This window comes from Bison bison, unplaced genomic scaffold (assembly GCF_000754665.1).
Source record: "Bison bison bison isolate TAMUID 2011002044 unplaced genomic scaffold, Bison_UMD1.0 scf7180017864037, whole genome shotgun sequence".
Classification (NCBI taxonomy): Eukaryota; Metazoa; Chordata; class Mammalia; order Artiodactyla; family Bovidae; genus Bison; species Bison bison.
Window position 1 is genome coordinate 11,768,323 of NW_011494609.1, and position 18,425 is coordinate 11,786,747.

General features: G+C 41.1%; 1 protein-coding gene across 2 annotated transcripts in view; it reads right to left on the bottom strand.

The window, feature by feature from the left end:
* Positions 1-964: 964 nt before the first annotated feature.
* The window catches only part of SH3BGR (SH3 domain binding glutamate-rich protein), a 72,988-nt gene continuing 55,527 nt past the window's right edge, over positions 965-18,425 (bottom strand). For both annotated transcript variants that reach the window (XM_010834950.1, XM_010834951.1), the window contains 3 exons: positions 10,265-10,294; positions 5,192-5,341; positions 965-1,394 (listed from right to left, as the gene is read on the bottom strand). In XM_010834950.1, the coding sequence (XP_010833252.1) occupies positions 5,225-5,341; positions 10,265-10,294 (147 nt within the window). In that variant the 3' untranslated portion in view covers positions 965-1,394; positions 5,192-5,224. The remainder of the gene's footprint in view (positions 1,395-5,191; positions 5,342-10,264; positions 10,295-18,425) is intronic.

The window sequence follows — 18,425 nt, forward strand, 5'->3', positions numbered from 1 at the left end:
ACGGATTTCCATCCCACTGCAGTCTCTCACCTTATTTTTAACAAGGAGAGAAATTTCCTCAGAGGAGTCTACTTCAACATTTTGGAACAAAATAATGTTAATTCTCTTCAAAATGCCTCTTTTTGTTACCAGGGTAACCAGAAAAGAGCTGTCTGCCAGAGTTCCCGTGAGCCACACGACTTCTGCCACCAGAGACTACATTCCCAGTGACACCAACAGGCTTAGCCGCAAAATCAATAGGCAGACTTAGGAGGAGGAAAAGTTAAGGGCTACTCCAAGTCGACAGCCAGCATTGTCCTTAATTAAGAAAACAGCACAGAGAAGGGCCCTTCTGGTGGCACAGAAGCAATCCTGGCTGCAAGGAAAGCACACAGAGTACCACGCACGCAGAGAGGGGTGAGATGTCAGCAAAACCTTACGAGGAAGGGAAAAAATTGCTATCAGACACTGAGATGGGGCAGGTGAGCAGAGAAATGCTTCAAACCTACCTGGTGAACAAGTCAAGGGGCTGGACCAGCTCTTGGAGAACAGACACTCAGCATCAGGAGGCAAGATTACAGTCACAGGCTTTGCACGTAGCAGTCATGGCTGCGAATCAATCAGTACAGGAGAAGCAGAAGCAGCCACTCCCTCCAGCGTGGCAACGTGCAGAGGGCACTGGGGTGGCAAATTTATTTGTCTGCCTCAAGATCCCTACACACGTGGACAGCAGCGACATTTAAACAAGGCTTGGGAGACAAGGTACACAGTGGTGCAAATAATACAAAATAGGACATAACGAGACAATCAGTGTCATTGGAAAACATGGACCAATGACGTCGATGCAACAAAAGCATCCATCCCAGAGGGCACAGAAAAGTTCTGCCAAGGATCCAGGACCAGCCCCCGCCCCCCACTACAGACAGACTGAGCCAGGCTGTACATGGAGAGGCTAGAGATGAAAAATCCACTCCTTGGGACAAGATATTTGTTATTCAACTTTATTTGTATGGTTGTTCTCTGGAAAGTTCTTCATCTTCAAAGCTAATTCTGAGAAAAGTAGCGTAAGGCACATACAAAGAAGTACTTTTGTCTTATCACAAAGAGAAGTTCTATATTTTGTAATTTTTTTTCAGGGTATTAGTGAGAAGGACTATTCATGCAAAGCAAAAAAAATTTAAGCAAAGGCCACAAATGTCAGGCCCGTGAAGGTATGTGTGGGCTGTCTTCACATTTGATTTCATGTCGATATGATTAAGTAAATACATGTGTGGAGATCTAATCGCATCATATCATACAATTCCCCGGTGAACCCTGGACATCCTGACAGAGGTGTGCTAGCTTCAGGCCAAAGCGTTTCATTGAATTCAGTTTGTGGGGAGACAGATGAAATGGTGCTTCATGGTTTGGGTTTCCTAAAAGAAAGGGGAGATATTAGGGAGATGAAAATTAAAGAGAGACAGAGAATGTTTACCACAAACTTAATTATTTATCAAGAGAAGTGAAGTGAAAGTCGCTCTGCTGCTGCTGCTGCTGCTGCTGCTAAGTCACTTCAGTCGTGTCCGACTATGCAACCCCATAGACGGCAGCCCACCAGGCTCCCCTGTCCCTGGGATTCTCCAGGCAAGAACGCTGGAGTGGGTTGCCATTTCCTTCTCCAATGCATGAAAGTGAAAAGTGAAAGGGGAGTCACTCAGTCATGTCCGACTCTTAGCAGCCTCATGGACTGCAGCCTGCCAGGCTCCTCTCTGTCCATGGAATTCTCCAGGCCAGAATACTGGAATGAGTTGCCATTTCCTTCTCCAATCGAGAGTCGAACTGCCTTTTATTCTAGAAACTACTACTCATCAAGGGCAAAAAAAGGAAACTAAATTTTTCTTGTAGAAAACTAGCCGAGGTTTATATCCTTTCTCCATACTAACCTATCAAACATCAGAGGGAAGCTGGCATCTTCCATTACAGTTTCCCCATTGCATTTTCATGAAAAATGGAGAGACTGAATTTACAGCTTAGTCCTGGGGGTGGGGGGGAAGCAAGGGAGGAGCAAACAGCTAGACTAGAGACAGCATGAAGCAGCATCCCGTTAGGAGACAGAACTCAGTCTCAGACTATAGACTGTTTCTCCTGGGGCATCAACTTAGCATCAATTTCAAATATAAGAAATGAGAAATCTTTCGTAGTTCCATTCACCGCCATATTCTCCCTAGGACCATTTCTTCAAGCAAAATGCCTGGCATACGCATGAGCTATGAGATAGTTTGCTTTTAGACACTGAATGGTTTGCCCAGTGAAATGCGCCATGCCATGCATTTCAAGTTGCATTTTCAAGGACATAGGATCTCTCTGGGGGTCAGAGATGCAATTTAAGAAAGCGATTCTTGCCTTCCCTGCCAGGCATTTTGACCTCACGACAAACTTCTATGAACTAAATTCCAAACTAGAAGGCATCGGGTTGTTGTTGTTCAGTCACTAAGTCATGTCCAACTGTTTGCAACTCCATGGACTGCAGCATGCCAGGCTTCCCTGTCCTTCACCAACTCCCAAAGCTTGCTCAAACTCATGTCCATTGAGTCAGTGATGCCATCCAACCATCTCATCATCAGAGAAACAGGTAAAATGGCCTTGCCGTAGGTTTGTTTTTTTTTTAATCAGTCTATAGAGCCATCTGGCTACTGAAGGATTCTCTTTCAGCTGTGTCATTTCATATTCAATATTTTTTATAAGTATCACATTAAATTGCATAATTTTAAAAGACTTTACAAGCAGAGTGAATAGAAATGCATTTAACTGTATTTATGAGTCTTTTACTGTTGAGGGGAAGGTTGCTGTAAATATCAGCATATTTTCCTTTTCTATAATTCTTCAGATAGAATTCTAAAAGTTAACTCGCCAGTCTTCATTTTTTTCAAAATTGAGTCCTAATCCATTCCTAAGAAATGGGATTAGGGACACTAATCAGACTGACTTCTCAATTGTAACTTTTTTCTTCTACTTAGAAGAAAATTAAAAATAAAGAAATGAGATCACTTCCAAATTGATCATCATTTGGCCCTAAGGTGGAGGTCTGTGTGGTCGCAAAATGAAAGAAAGCACTTGGGAAAGCATCAAATGATGGGCTAGATTTGCTTCCCTGGGGCTCAGACAGTAAAGAATCTGTCTGCAATGCAGGAAACCTGGATTCGATCCCTGGGTCAGGAAGATCCCCTAGAGAAGGGAATGGCAACCCACTCCAGTATTCTTGCCTGGATAATCCCATGGACAGAGGAGCCTGGAGGGCTACAGTCTATGGGGTTTCAAAGAGTTGGACAATACTTTGGCCACCTAATGCGAAGACCTGACTCATTGGAAAAGACCCTGATGCTTGGAAAATTGAGGGCAGGAGGAGAAGGGGACGCCAGGATGAGATGGTTGGATGGCATCACTGACTCAATGGACATGAGTTTGGGTGGATTCCGGGAGTTGGTGATGGACAGGGAGGCCTAGCGTGCTGCAGTTCATAGGGTCACAAAGATTTGGACACAACTGAGTGACTGAACTGAACTGAACTGAGTGATTAACACTTTCACTTTCAGATTTGCTTTGTAATTTGAATAAAGGAGTAATGAAACTTCCATAGTCCCAATAATACAGGCTGCTCCCACCAGCTCCAAGATTTCTTAAAAATACATCTTTTTTTTTAATATCAGTATTTTATGTATAAGTGTAAATATATTAAAAGGGGAGATATATACTATTCAAATTGGTCTTTGGTGCACAGTGGAGCCTTCTGTTAGCTGATATTTATAAGCACTGGAGTTTCTTTTCCTGTCTATAGTGGGACCCTTTTGTCTGCCCTCCACTAGACAGGCTCCAAATGCGACTGCAAACCTTAACTGAAGACTTGCTGTGTGTCCAGCGCTCATTCTCTCATCCTCTATTTCTTCCTGCTCCCCTGGTATCAATAGCCACCAAATCGGTCTTACCTGCTTCAGTGGAGGCATGGCACAGACAGAAAGAAGACTAAAAAAAAATTTTTTTAATGAACAAGAACCCTTAGGGTACCAGAGCAAACTGTGAGCCTCACTGCAGTAGAGAATAAATAGTTGCCCTCAAATCTGTTGGCAAGGTCAAACCATGTCAATAGAAACATAATGTTCACATGGGTATTTGCTAAAAGTCTGTTATATCAGATACTTTTATAGCTCTTAATGACCTTATCATATTTTCTGTATAGGCCACAACATTTGAGTATTTTCTCTGTGTCCTCAATATTCACTTTCAGCATCCTACTAATATAATACATTTAGGGTTACCTGCTGAAGCCAAAGCTCCAATACTTTGACCACCTGATGCCAAGAGCCAACTCATTGGAAAAGACCCTGATGCTGGGAAAGATTGAGGGCAGGAGGAGAAGGGATGACAGAGGATGAGATGGTTGGATGGCATCACTGACACGATGGACATGAGTTTGAGCAAGCTCTGGGAGTTGGTGATGGACAGGGAGGCCTGGCATGCTGCAGTCCATGGGGTCGCAAACAGTCGGACACGACTGAGCGACTGAACAACAAAAGGGTGAACTCACCAAACTGTTAAGAACCACATAATTCTTCTTCATTGTCAATAGAAGTTTAAAATTACAAGGTAGTAAGCATATTTGTCAAAGATACCTAAAGTGAGTTCACCTTATTCCAAACTGTTTCTACATGAGTGCTCTGGCTAATATTGAATAAATGGATGTTTTAATATAAATCAATGAATAGTAATATCAAGTACTTATCATTGAATCTGGCAATTATTTTTTTTCATGGGCAGCTAGCTTTGTGGTTTTTTTAGGTTGTATTGATAATTTATCGCCATTGTTATGAACATCTATTGTAAATTCCCCCACAGATGTGTAAAGGAGTTCATGTGATAGATGCTGAGAACAGAATACTTCCTGTGCTTTCACTTAAATAAAGAGGGAGAAGCAGCAGCAGGTGCAACACAAACGTCCTCACCTGAAAGTCACACTTTTTACTAGAAATTGTATCAACCACAGCCTTCCTTGCCCTGGTGCCCAAGAAACAGGTCCAGGAAAGTTAACCAGCCCGGCGGCTCCAAGAAGGGGCAGCCCAGGGCCTTGGGAAGACAGACTAACAGGTCGAATTGGAATCCACCTCCGTCACTAAGTGAAATGTGGTCTAGACGGTAGACAGTAATAAACAAGCCTTCAACCCCAGAACAATGTGGCTACCTGGACAAGTGGAAAAGTAGAGCATGAAAAGGCCTAAGACTCTTCTTCCTCGTCTCCTTCTTCTTCTTCTTCTCCTGGTTCCTCTTCTTCTTCTTCAGCTTCCTCTCCCTCTGCTTCCCCTTCTGCTCCTTCTGTGGTTACTTCTTTTGTCTTTAACAAAAATTACACCGTTATGGAGAAGTGTAAGGGTCAACAGATACAGTGAGGAAGAGTGTAAAATATCAGACTAGAGGTCAGGGCCTCCCACACCCCATCGAACACACACACACAACATACCCATACCACACACACAACACACACACCTGCCACACATACACACCCACATATATACCCACCACACACACATACAAGCCCAACACATACACACACCACACACATACCCCACAAACACATCACATACATACCCCACACACACCACACACATAATCCCCTACACAATCCCTGCATGTACACCTACCACACACACATACACACCCAACACACACACAGAACACACATACCCCACACATACACACCTCACACACATACTCACCGCACACATACACCCACCACACACACACCCAACATACACAAACCACCACACATTCAACAGACAACACACACATACCCTCCCAACACACCCCACACATGCACCCACCACACCCCACACATACACCCACCACATATACACACACACAGACATCACCTTCCTAAACAGAGACCCTTCACCCTGGGATGGTTCTGCTGGCAATACATTAATTCTAATGAGTTTCATGATTCCTCTTAAGCATATAGTCTTTACTTGTATTAACAGATTGTTCTAATACAATTACCTTTAAAAATTCAGAAAGCAGTTGGAAGAATAAAATACAAAAAGAATCTCAGCAAATAGAATTTTGTCAGAATTTTGATGAAGATTTAAACCTGTAAGCTGGCTATATTTTGTTATACAAAGTAATTTCTTGAATCCAAAGTTATCAGCAACCTACATAAATAATCTGAAACCACTTGCAAATTAATAATCTGTTTGTCTTATTTTTATACATAAAAATGGGATTTTTTAAAATGGAAGCTTGCCTAGCAAGAGAGGAATGAAAATTTATTATTGGAAAGATATAACATACAGGTAATGAAAATTCACTGTATAGAATAGGCTAAAAATAACTTTTAGGTCCAATAATAGGGATGCGTTTGATAAAATAATATTAAAATAATGAAACAGACCTATATTTACCATCCCTGTAAAATATATGGCTTAATTACATGAATAAAAGTAGATTACAGAAGAGTATCCATTAAGGTTTGATAAATACGTGTGTGTGTGTGTATGAGTGTGTAACTAGTGGGTCTCTCTGTGTAATGGGGTTATAAACTATTTTTAGTTTCTATTTTTCTCTGTATTATCTAAACTTTATATAAATGTCATGAATTATTTGCAATTTTAAAAATCAGCAAAAGTTTTGGGGAGGAGTTTCTTACACAAGTTCCTCATGTAAAATAAATATTGTGTTTGAAATTAAATGGACCTTTTATTACAAGCTGAGCTAAAGAAGGCTGAGCACTGAAAAAGTGATGTTTTAAAATCGTGTTGCTGGAGGAAACTCTTGAAAGTCCCTTGGACTACAAGGAGATGAAACCAATCAACCCTAAAGGAAATAAATCCTGAATATTCATTAGAAGGACTGTTGCTGAAGCTGAAGCTCCAGTACTTTGGCAACCTGATGCAAAGAGCATCAGGAAAGACCCTGATGCTGGGGAAGATTGAAGGCAGGAGGAGAAGGGGACGACAGAGGGTGAGATAGTTGGATGGCATCACCAACTCGATGGACATGAGTTTGAGTAAGCTCCAGAAGTTGGTGATGGACAGGGAGGCCTGGCGTGCTGCAGTCCCTGGGGTCGCAGAGAGTCAGACGCCACTTAGTGACTGAACTTAACTGAACTGAAAAGCATTATAAACAATATACTTTCTATAAATGTCATGAATTATTTGCAATTTTAAAAATCAGCATAAGTTTTGGGGGGGAGTTTCTTATGACACTTGGGACCTCCTTTAATGTGAATGACCTTCCGCTGAAATACCTAGACAATACATGTGACTTTTGGTAAATATTCTATCCTTGAGTTTTCAATTTTAATTTAGCTCTCTGATTAGCATTTGTACTTTTTAATTAATTTTTATTGGAATATAACTGCTATTTCTTTTCCTTTCCCGTTGCCAGTGTTTTCCTTTATGGGTACAGGAAGGACGGCAGAGAGAAGGCTCTGCCCCAAACAGTTGGAGGCTCTGATCAGCTGTTTTTACCTCTGAGTGATCCCTCTTTCCTTTCAATCCTGAATCCCCACAATGAAGATGCATCATCGACGCAATGGACATGAGTCTGAGCAAACTCTGGGAGATAATGAAGGACAGGAAAGCCTGGCTTGCTATAGTCCCTGGGGTCGAAAACAGCCGGACACAACTAAGCGACTGAACAACAGCAGCAATTACCAGAATCAAAACAGTAGGAGTTCTTGCCCTTGACCTCTACTTGGCAACCCTTGGGTCACTTAGAACCTGTGTTCTCAGCCTTGATAGAGCATCAGAATCACCTGAAGAGCTTCTCAAAACAATCTTCTTGGCTCCAACTCAGGGCTTCTGACCTTATAGATCTGGGGCCAGGCCTGAAAACATGTATTTGTAGAGGTTCCCAGGTGAGGCAGCTGCTTCTGCTCTGGAAACCCACTTTGAGAACCTCCGCTGAAGCCTGGACTTCCCTGGTGGCTCAGACGGTAAAGAGTCTGCCTGCAATGCAGGAGCCTGTGTTCCCTCTCTTAAATCACACTGGTTGATGACGGCATGGTGAGTGCTTACAAGTAGTAGGTTTGGTATCACCACCCGCCAAAGTCTTCATTTACCAGGGTGGGTTATGTTTGTTCCCATGCTGGTATATCCAAGTCAGTCTTATTGTAATTACACAACTTAAATAAATATCACAGGGACTTCCCTGGTGCAGTGGTTAAGATTTTGCCTTCCAATTCTGGGGGTACAGGTTCAATTCCTAGTCAAAAAGCTAAGATCACACGTGCCTTGAGGCCAAAAAACCAAAACATAAGACAAAAGCAATATTGTAACAAATTCAATAAAGACTTCAAAAATGGTACACATCAAAAAATCTTTTAAAAAAATAAGCACCATGGAATCCAATGATATATGAACATGAAAATAACTTTTTTCCCATGTAAAGTTAATGGAATACTTTGAAAAGACCAACATATGTCTGTCATCAAATGAAGTGTCGAAAAGCTTGGGTGCTAAGGAGGACTCCTGAAACCCAAAAGGAAAGAAACCAAAACTGGAATTTCTAGACAGACTACTGATTATGTTAGGAAGACAGCAGGTAGTTCTAGTCATTGGACTATTTTTTAAAGAAGCTATTTTTGTCCTGTATCCAAAAACTTGGCAGTAAATACACATCTGTATATTTCAAGTTAAAATAAATGTTTAAGGTCTCTACATTTCTGTGATTTAACATTTTAATTAAATTCTTCATTTGTTCAAATAACTCCCAGCTCCAAATATGAGACATGAGGTCTCCCTAGGAATGTTGGTTATTATTTGAGCATAGATCCTGTAAATAAACATGTTGGCCAGCCCAATAATAGTTTAAATTATATGTTACAGAGGATATATTTCATTCCTTTAAATTTTATCCTTAATATCACTAATATTGTTTTATAACTTTTCTTCCATTGTTTTAAATGTACTTGTATCCTCAGTACTCACTTATGTAATACTTCTTACTTTGTGCAACTCTTTTTTTATCATTATTATTATTATTTTATTTGCCTGCTCTGGGTCTTAGTTGTGGTGTACCGGCTCAGTAATGATTGCATAGCACAGGGAATTCTACTCAATATTTTATAATAACATGTAAGGGAAAAGAATCACACATGAATCACTTTGTTACATATCTGAAACTAACGTAACACCGTAAATCAACTATGTTCCAAAAAAAAAAAAAAAAACACACACAAATAGTAATGCTCCCCCTGGATAGATCCACACTAGAAATCCTGGAACCATGTGGTTACTTACCTATGTCACATGTCTTCCAGACACTAAATGATGAGTTGCATGTTTAAACCTCCTGGTATCTAAGGTACACACCATGGTGCAAGACTACAATTAAGACTCAGTATTATCTGCTGCCTTAACACTGGTAAAATTGGGAAGACTTACAATGGCCTGACCACTGGCTCCCCTCCCGCTCTGATCCCACAAATTAGGTCTCTCACCCAAGCAGCCCTCGGTATCAAGGGACCAGATACAGTGCCTGCTTTCACCCCAGAATTACTCAATCAGGCCAACCATGTCCCCCGTGTGGACTCGGGGACACCCCACCCTCTTGATTCTACACAACCTGCCTCCCGCAGCCCTGGTTGTTCACACTGTTCCCAAGGGACCCTACCCCATGTGGCCCTGCCCTGTGTAGATGACCTTATCCCCCGGGAGCACATGTGAATAATAAACCCTGTCCATACCTGTGGCTAATTCATGTCAATGTATGGCAAACACCACCACAATATTGTAAAGTCATTATCCTCCAGTTAAAATTAATTAATTAATTAAGAAAATAAAATAAGCCCTGTCCATCTCACTTGTCCAGTGAGTGGTCCAGTTGTGTGTCTGCCATTCCCATAACCAGAGGGAGGGAATTCCTCACTCACCAACAAGGTAAAGAGGAGGCCATCAAGTAACACCCATGAGAACCACACAAGCAGCCTAAACGGTGCGCTATTCAATGGGGTGGGAAGGAAAAAGGGAGAAGGCATCACCACTGAAGGATTTGGTCCGGCCTGGCCTGACTTCATTGATAACACCTTCACCACAAGAGGTGAAGGCTTCAGAGCCCCTGTTTCTCCATTCACCTCCAAATGTATCTCCAACTTATTTTATTTCTCTTCTTGGCAGGCTAAAGGAGGACTTTCTGGGAATGTGGGTTGAGTCAGCTTCTCTGTATCATGAACATGGAGAAATGTTGGAAAAGCTGCAATTCTCTCACCTAAAAGATGCTTCTGTTAAGCACAACACAACTGTGAAATATGCTACTGTACCTCTTCCGCTGCTGTCTCTTCCTCTTCTTCCTTAAATCCACAAACAGAAATTAAATAAAAACATAAATTCACATAAGTTTTAAGTTGAATCTAAAAATTAAGCAAACTATATAGCCAATACTTGGTAATAACTGTAAATGGAAAGCAACTTTTAAAATGGCATAAAAATTTAAAACTATAAAAATTTTAGTTAAAAAAATAAATAGAAATTAAGCAAGCTATAATAAATGCATGTTTACCAAAACTAAGAATATCAATTTATTGAGAAAACATCAATAGCAAAGATATGATAACTGAGCAATGCCTACTTATTTCATGCATTTTATTTCAAGTCCTTGGAATATTATAAAATCAAAGACATATTTTCATCACTCTTACTCCTAAGAAAATACAACTAATTAGTAATACTGCTTAATTATATGTTTAATACTGTTCTATATCCAAAGCATTTTGCAGACCTATAGAGCTATCAAGGAAAATTCAGATTATATATGTAAGCAACTAGAAAATTTGAACTAAATTATGTCTTTTCTGCTTTTATGACCTTATAAGTATGCCTTACTTCAGTTCTGAACCAACTAATAAAAGTAGATTAAAAACTTTTCCTCCATCAGAACAAATAACATTCTAAACCATTTAAACACTGAGTCCTGGTTAAAGAAAGAAACTTAAAGTTAAGAAATGATAAAGCCATTTTTAGGCTCAAACAGGTCTCCACTCTGCCAATGCACAGAAGTTTCTATTTCCCTGGGATCAAAGTAGGAAAACCAGGCAATACCTCCTAAAATTGCAAAGAAATAAGAACCTTCACATCCTTTCCCAGAATGGCCCTCTCCTGAGCCTTTCTGGGGCCAGAGTATTACAACGGCTTTAATTGGGCAGGAAGATCTGGTTCTAAAAAGTAGTCCCTAAACATTCCTAATGCCTTTCAAAGCAGGCAGTGAGCTCATGGAATTCTGGACCAAAGAAGTTGAAAGCAACCTCATAATTACCTATATCCTCTTACTCAGTCTTTTCTTTGGACAAATGAGGACACAAAGACCACAGGGTTAAGTAATTAGACAAAAATCAGAAGCCAAGTAACACAATCAGGACTTCCTCTGAGACTCTCTGTTGTTGTTGTTTAGTTGCTAAGCGTGTCCAACTCTTTGTGACCCATGGACTACAGCGTGCCAGGCTTCCCTGTCCTTCACTATCTCCCCGAGTTTGCTCAAACTCATGCCTACTCAGTCAGTGATGCCTTCCAACCATCTCATCCTTTGTCGCCCCCTTATCCTGTTTCCTAACTTAGTGTTCTTCCTACTACACCACACTACCTCTCAAGATTATCACAGAAGGCAAGTCATGGAGGGCCTGCCATATAGCCACCTTCTCTGGCCCAGCCTCAAGTTCTTGGCCAGCTCCAGAACAATACTCTCAGATTTCTGATGCTGGCAAAGAAAATACAGAAAGCCTGATCCAGCCAGCTTAACCTGAGTCAACCCAAGAGATGTCCCAGTACGGGGAATCTCTAAACTGAAGCTGGCAACACAGCAAGTCTTATAAAGTTCAGGAAAAGATAGTCCTGCACTTGTTGCAGAATCCGAGTGTTGGTTTTTCAGCAATGTGTTGAATATTAAATGTCTTTGATATTATCTACCTCTGCCAATGCCTTGTCTTTCCTTCACCATGACTGCCATCTTCTCTCACCAAGATTACATCACCTCTAGGCTTCCTTATCTCCAAGTAACTCTCCACACTATAGCCAGAGATATCATTCTAAAAGACATCCCAGGGACTTCCCTGGTGGTCCAATGGTTGGGAATCTGCCTGCTAAAGCAGGGGACCCAGGTTCCATCCCTGGTTCAGGAATCTCCCACATGCTTCAGGGCAACTAAACCTGTGCACCACAACTACTGAGCCTGAGCTCTAGAGCCTGTGCTGAGCAACAAGAGAAGTCCCTACAATGAGAACCCCATGCACCGCAATTAGACAGTAGCCCCTGCTAACTAAAACTAGAGAGCCCACACACAGCAAGAAGATCTAGTGCAGTCAAAAAATTATTAGTTAACTTAGAAAAGACAATCCACCTCATGTCTAAAACCTTCCATCTTTTCATGATAAATCCATAATCTTTAGGATGGTTGAGAGGCCGTCATGATTTGGCTCCTGCTCACCTTTCTAGTCACATCATGTTTTACTTCAGCTAATGATCACATGTAATTTTCTCACATCAGCCACACCTTCCAGGACACTGCATACAATGATATTTTCAAGGAAGACTTTCCTGACCCCCAGGGGCTTCCCTGGTGGCTCAGTAGTGAAGAATTTGCCTGCCAATGTGGCAGAATCAAGTTTGATCCCTAGGTGGGGAAGATCCCCTGGAGAAGGAAATGGCAGCTCATTCCAGTTTTCTTGCCTGGGAAATCCCAAGGACAGAGGAGCCTGGCAGGTTACAGTTCATGGGGCAGCAGAGTCAAACCCAGCTTAGCGACTAACCAATAACAACAAGGGCTGAGTTAAAGAATCCCCTTATTTGCTCCCACAATCATCATTTATAGGCCTCCCTGACTGTCTGTGTGCTCTTGCGGGTACAACATGTGTCCTTGTTCATTTTGGGGTTTCCAGGACCCAGCTACTGTCTGGAATAAATACAATAAATGTATTAAGTGACTAAATAAATGAACCTGTAACTCTTTTAGATCTATTAACTCTTTAGATCTCAAAGAACATGCATTTTCTTCTTATCCACATACAATCAAATTAGAATTCACACTACACAATACAGAACTATCAGCTATGTAGAGTTTTACACTTTCTAAATCCAATTATTTTTATTAATTGTGTACAGTTGAAACAACTGAGTTAACAAAAACACACTATTAAAAATGGGGTTATCCTTAGAGCTAGGCTGGAGGCCACTAAGAGTTCTGATAGGAATAAGTGGTCATCTCAACTTCTAGAGGTTAGCTAGCAGCAATTACCACGGAACCTAGGGCTTTTATCAATACCTGAATTGACCTTGATTTCTTGAAAGAGGCATTAAATAGAAAAAGTAATTGCTCAGAGAATTTCTAGAGATACTTAGCCTCAAAAGGTCAAGTAAAGAAAAACAAATATTGTATATTAACACATATATGTGGGATGTAGGGAGAAGGCAATGGCACCCCACTCCAGTACTCTTGCCTGGAAAATCCCATGGACAGAGGAGCCTGGCAGGCTGCAGTCCATGGGGTCATGAAGAGTCGGACACAACTGAGTGACTTTCCTTTCACTTTTTACTTTCATGCATTGGAGAAGGAAATGGCAACACACTCCAGTGTTCTTGCCTGGAGAATCCCAGGGACAGGGGAGCCTGGTGGGCTGCCATCTATGGGGTCGCACAGAGTCAGACATGACTGAAGTGACTTAGCAGCAGCAGGAGTGGGATGTAGACAAATGGTACAGGTGAATCTATTTGCAAATCAGAAGTAGAGACATTGACATAGAGAACAAATGTATGGACACCAAGAGAGGAAGGAAGGGTGGGATGAATTGGGAGAAAGGAATTGACGTATATACACTGTGTATAAAATAGGTAACTAATAAAAACCTATTGTATAGTACAGGGAACTCTACTTAGTGCTCTGTGGTGACCTGAATGGGAAGGAAGTCCAGGAACGGAGGGGATATATGTATACATATAGCTGGTTTACTTTGCTGTAACGTAGAAACTAACACATGTTGTAAAGTAACTATACTCAAATTAAAAAAAAAGTTTTAAAGGTCATGTAAACTTTGAAGAAACTTGGCTAAGACCATCATCAGCTCTACCAGAACAGAAGCTAATTTTCACGGCACCATCCCCGATCCCTGGACTGCATGGCATGAGGCAGCATTCAATCTGTCAATAAAATGTTGAATTAAGGTATTTATGTATGCCATTCCTGCCTCAAATCTTTCTTAGGAGGAGATGGGATATTAATTAAATAAAAACTTCAGTGCTCATCCTACAGTTCAGTTGCTCATTCATGTCCGACTCTTTGCAACCCCAAGGACTGCAGCATGCCAGGCTTCCCTGTTCATCACCAACTCCCAGAGCTTGCTCAAATTCATGTCCATTGTGTCAGTGATGCCATCCAACCATTTCATCCTCTGTCATCCCCTTCTCCTCTCGCCTTCAATCTTTTCCAGCATCAAGGTCTTTTCAAATGAGTCAGTTCTCATCAGGTGGCCAAGGTATTGGAGTTTTGGCTTCAGCATCAGTCCTTCCAATGAATATTCAGGATTGATTTCCTTTAGGTTTGACTGGCTTGATCTCCTTGCAGTCCAAGGAACTCTCAGGAGTCTTCTCCAACACCACAGTTCAAAAGCATCAATTCTTCGACACTCAGCTTTCTTTATGATCCAACTCTCACATCCATATATGACTACTGGAAAAACCATAGCTTTGATTAGATGGACCTTTGCTGGAAGAGTAATGTCTCTGTTTTTTAATATACCTGTGGTGGATTCATTTTGATATTTGGCAAAACTAATACAATTATGTAAAGTTTAAAAATAAAATAAAATTAGAGAAAAAAAAAAAAATATGCTGTCTAGGTTGGTCACAGCTTTTCTTCCAAGGAGCAAGCGTCTTTTCATTTCATGGCTGCAGCCACCATCTGTAGTGATTCTGGAGTCCCCCAAAATAAAGTCTGTCACTGTTTCCACTGTTTTCCCATCTATTTGCCTTGAAGTGATGGGACCGGATGTCATGATATTTGTTTTTCTGAATGTTAACCTTTAAGCCAACTTTTTCACTCTTCTCTTTCTCTTTCATCAAGAGGCTCTTCAGTTCCTCTTCACTTTCTGCCATAAGGATGGTGTCATCTGCATATCTGAGATGATATTGATATTTCTCCCAGCCATCTTGATTCCAGCTTGTGTTTCATCCAGCCTGGCATTTCACATGATGTACTCTGTATTTAAGTTATATAAGCAGGGTGACAGTATATAGCCTTGACATACTCCTTTTCTATTTGGAACCAGTCTGTTGTTCCATGTCCAATTCTAACTGTTGCTTCCTGACCTGCATACAGATTTCTCAGGAGGCAGGTCAGGTGGTCTTGTATTCTCATCTCTTTAAGAATTTTCCACAGTTTATTGTGATCCACACAGTTGAAGGCTTTGGTGTAGTCAATAAAGCAGAAGCTGATGTTTTTGTGGAACTCTCTTGCTTTTTCTAGATGTTGGCCATTTGATCTGTGCTTCCTCTGCCTTTTCTAAATCCAGCTTGAACATCTGGAAATTCTTGCTTCATATACTTTTGAAGCCTCACTTGGAGAATTTTGAGCATTACTTTGTTAGCATGTGAGATTAGTGCAATTGTACAGCAGTTTGAACATTCTTTGGCATTGTCCTTCTTTGGGATTGGAATGAAAACTGACCTTTTCCAGTCCTGTGGCCACTGCTGAGTTTTCCAAACTTGCTGGCATATTGAGTGCAGCACTTTCACAGCACCATCTTTTAGGACTTGAAATAGCTCAGTTGAATTCCATTACCTCCACTAGCTTTGCTCATAGTGATGCTTCCTAAGGCCCACTTGACCTCTCATTCCAGGATGTCTGGCTCTAGATCAGTAATCACACCATTGTGGTTATCTGGGTCATGAAGATCTTTTTCGTATAGTTCTTCTGTGTATTCTCGCCACCTCTTCTGAATATCTTCTGATTCTGTTAAGTCCATACCATTTCTGTCCTTTATTGTGCCCATCTTTGCATGAAATATTCCCTTGGTATCTCTAATTTTCTTGAAGAGATCTCTAGTCTTTCCCATTCCATTGTTTTCCTCTATTTCTTTGCATCAATCACTGAGAAAGGCTTTCTAATCTCACCTTGCTATTCTTTGGAACTCTGCATTCAGATGAGTATATCTTTCCTTTTCTCCTTTGCCTTTCGCTTCTCTTCTTTTCTCAGCTATTTGTAAAGCCTCCTCAGACAACCATCTTACCTTTGTGCATTTCTTTTTCTTGGGGATGGTCTTGATCACTGCCTCCTACACAATGTCATGAACCTCCATCCATAGTTCTTCAGGCACTCTGTCTATTAGATCTAATCCCTTGAGTCTATTTGTCACTTCTACTGTATAATTGTAAGGGATTTTATTTAGGTCATACCTGAATGGTTTAGTGGTTTTCTCTACTTTCTTCAATTTAAGTCTGAATTTTGTAATAAGGAGTTCATTATCTGAGCCACAGTCAGCGCCTGGTCTTGTTTTTGCTGACTGTATAGAGCTTCTCCATTTTCGACTGTGAAGAATATAATCAAACTGATTTCGGTATTGACCATTTGGTGATGTCCACCTGTAGAGTTTTCTCTTGTGTTGTTGGAAGAGGGTGTTTGCTATGACCAGTGTGTTCTCTTGGAAAAACTCTGTCAGCCTTTGCCCCGCTTCATTTTGTACTCCAAGGCCAAACTTGCCTGTTACTCCAGGTATCTCTTGATTTCCTACTTTTGCATAGTAGTCCCCTATAAGGAAAAGGAAATCTTTTTTGGGTCTTAGTTCTAAAAAGCCTTGTAGGTCTTCACAGAACTATTCAACTTCAGCTTCTTCAGCATTACTTGTCGGGGCATAGAGTTGGATTATTGTGATATTGAGTGTTTTGCCTTGGAAACGAACAGAGATCATTCTGTGATTTTTGAGATTGCATCCAGGTATTGCATTTTGGACTCTTTTGTTGACTATGAGGGCTACTCCATTTCTTCTAAGGGATTCTTGCCCACAGTATTAGATATAATGGTCACTTAGCTCACGAAATTTTAAAGCATCAGAATTACACAGATCCTTAAATGTCTTCTGGAGGCTCAGATGGTAAAGAATCTGCCTGCAATGCAGGAAACACGGGTTCAATCCCTGAGTCGGGAATATCCGCAGGAGGAGGAAATGGCTACCACTCCAGTATTCTTGCCTGGGAAATCCCATGGATAGAAGAGCCTGGTGGGCTACAGTCCATGGTGTCACAAAGAGTCAGACATGACTGAGCGACTAAACAACAACAACAGAATAGGTTTGAATCATGCACTGGACAAAGCTACAACTTAAAATTATTTTACCTTGTTGTTCTTCTAAGAAAGCTAGTCCATCAGTGGAGACACAGACATAAGAGAACACACTTAAGAAAAGATGAGTGGAAAAGAAGGAGAGGGTGGAATGCATGAAGAAGGTAACATAGAAACATACACTACCATATGTAAAATAGATAGCCAGTAGGAATTTGCTGTGTGACTCAGGGTACTCAAACCAGGGCTCTGTAACAACCTAGAGGGGTGGGATGGGGAGGGAGATAGGAGGGAGGTTCAAGAGGGAGGGGATATGGGCAAACATATGGCTGATTCATGATGATGTTTAGCAGACACCAACAAAATATTGTAGAGCAATTATCCTTCAATTAAAAATAAATAAATAAACTTTTTTTAAAAAAAGAAACCTAGTTAAAGGAAGTCTCCAAAGTGAGAAGCCTTAGAATTTCATAGCAGCTGTTTCTCTTGGGAAGTTGGCCAGGGAGGCAGGCTGCTGACATGGCATGTGACCAGGACTAAGGACAGGTGTCAGCCGTGGTGAGTGTCAGGCAGTGGCTGGTTAAGACAAGTGGCCAGTGTGGAAGGAAGGCAGGGACCAGCCCAGAGGGATCTGAAGAGGGTGACCAGGCTGGAGGTCAGGAATAAGAGCAGGGTTCTTGTTGGGAGCCACATAGGGCATTACTGACAAAATGGAGGCATGGTCCCCAGCCCCCTCTCCTCATTCCGCAGGCACAGATCCTGGGATGAAGGAGTTAGGCCTTGTAATTCTGACTTGTCTTTTCCTCTCCTCTGCTGAGTTGACTGAAAAGGAATATTAGGGTGCTTATTGTTCTTGAGAGGAGCATGAAAAGACACAAAGCCTTCTTCAGTTGTGCTCAGAAAATAATTCATAAAGTTAATCACTGACATTTGTTCAAGGACTTTTACAAAAGAGTGTTCCAGGATGAGCACATAGGCCGTAGCTTGAGGCCATGGGAGGGATTGATATCTGAAGCCTATTTGTGGGGAGAATGTTTATGGCAAAGGAATTTACTGAATTTAGGGCTTAGAAATAATTAAAATAGTTAGAAGTTAAAGATTTAAGGAATGTTGTAAAGTTAGCATATTTTACTATAGCTTATAGAAGTTAGGAATTTTTAGAC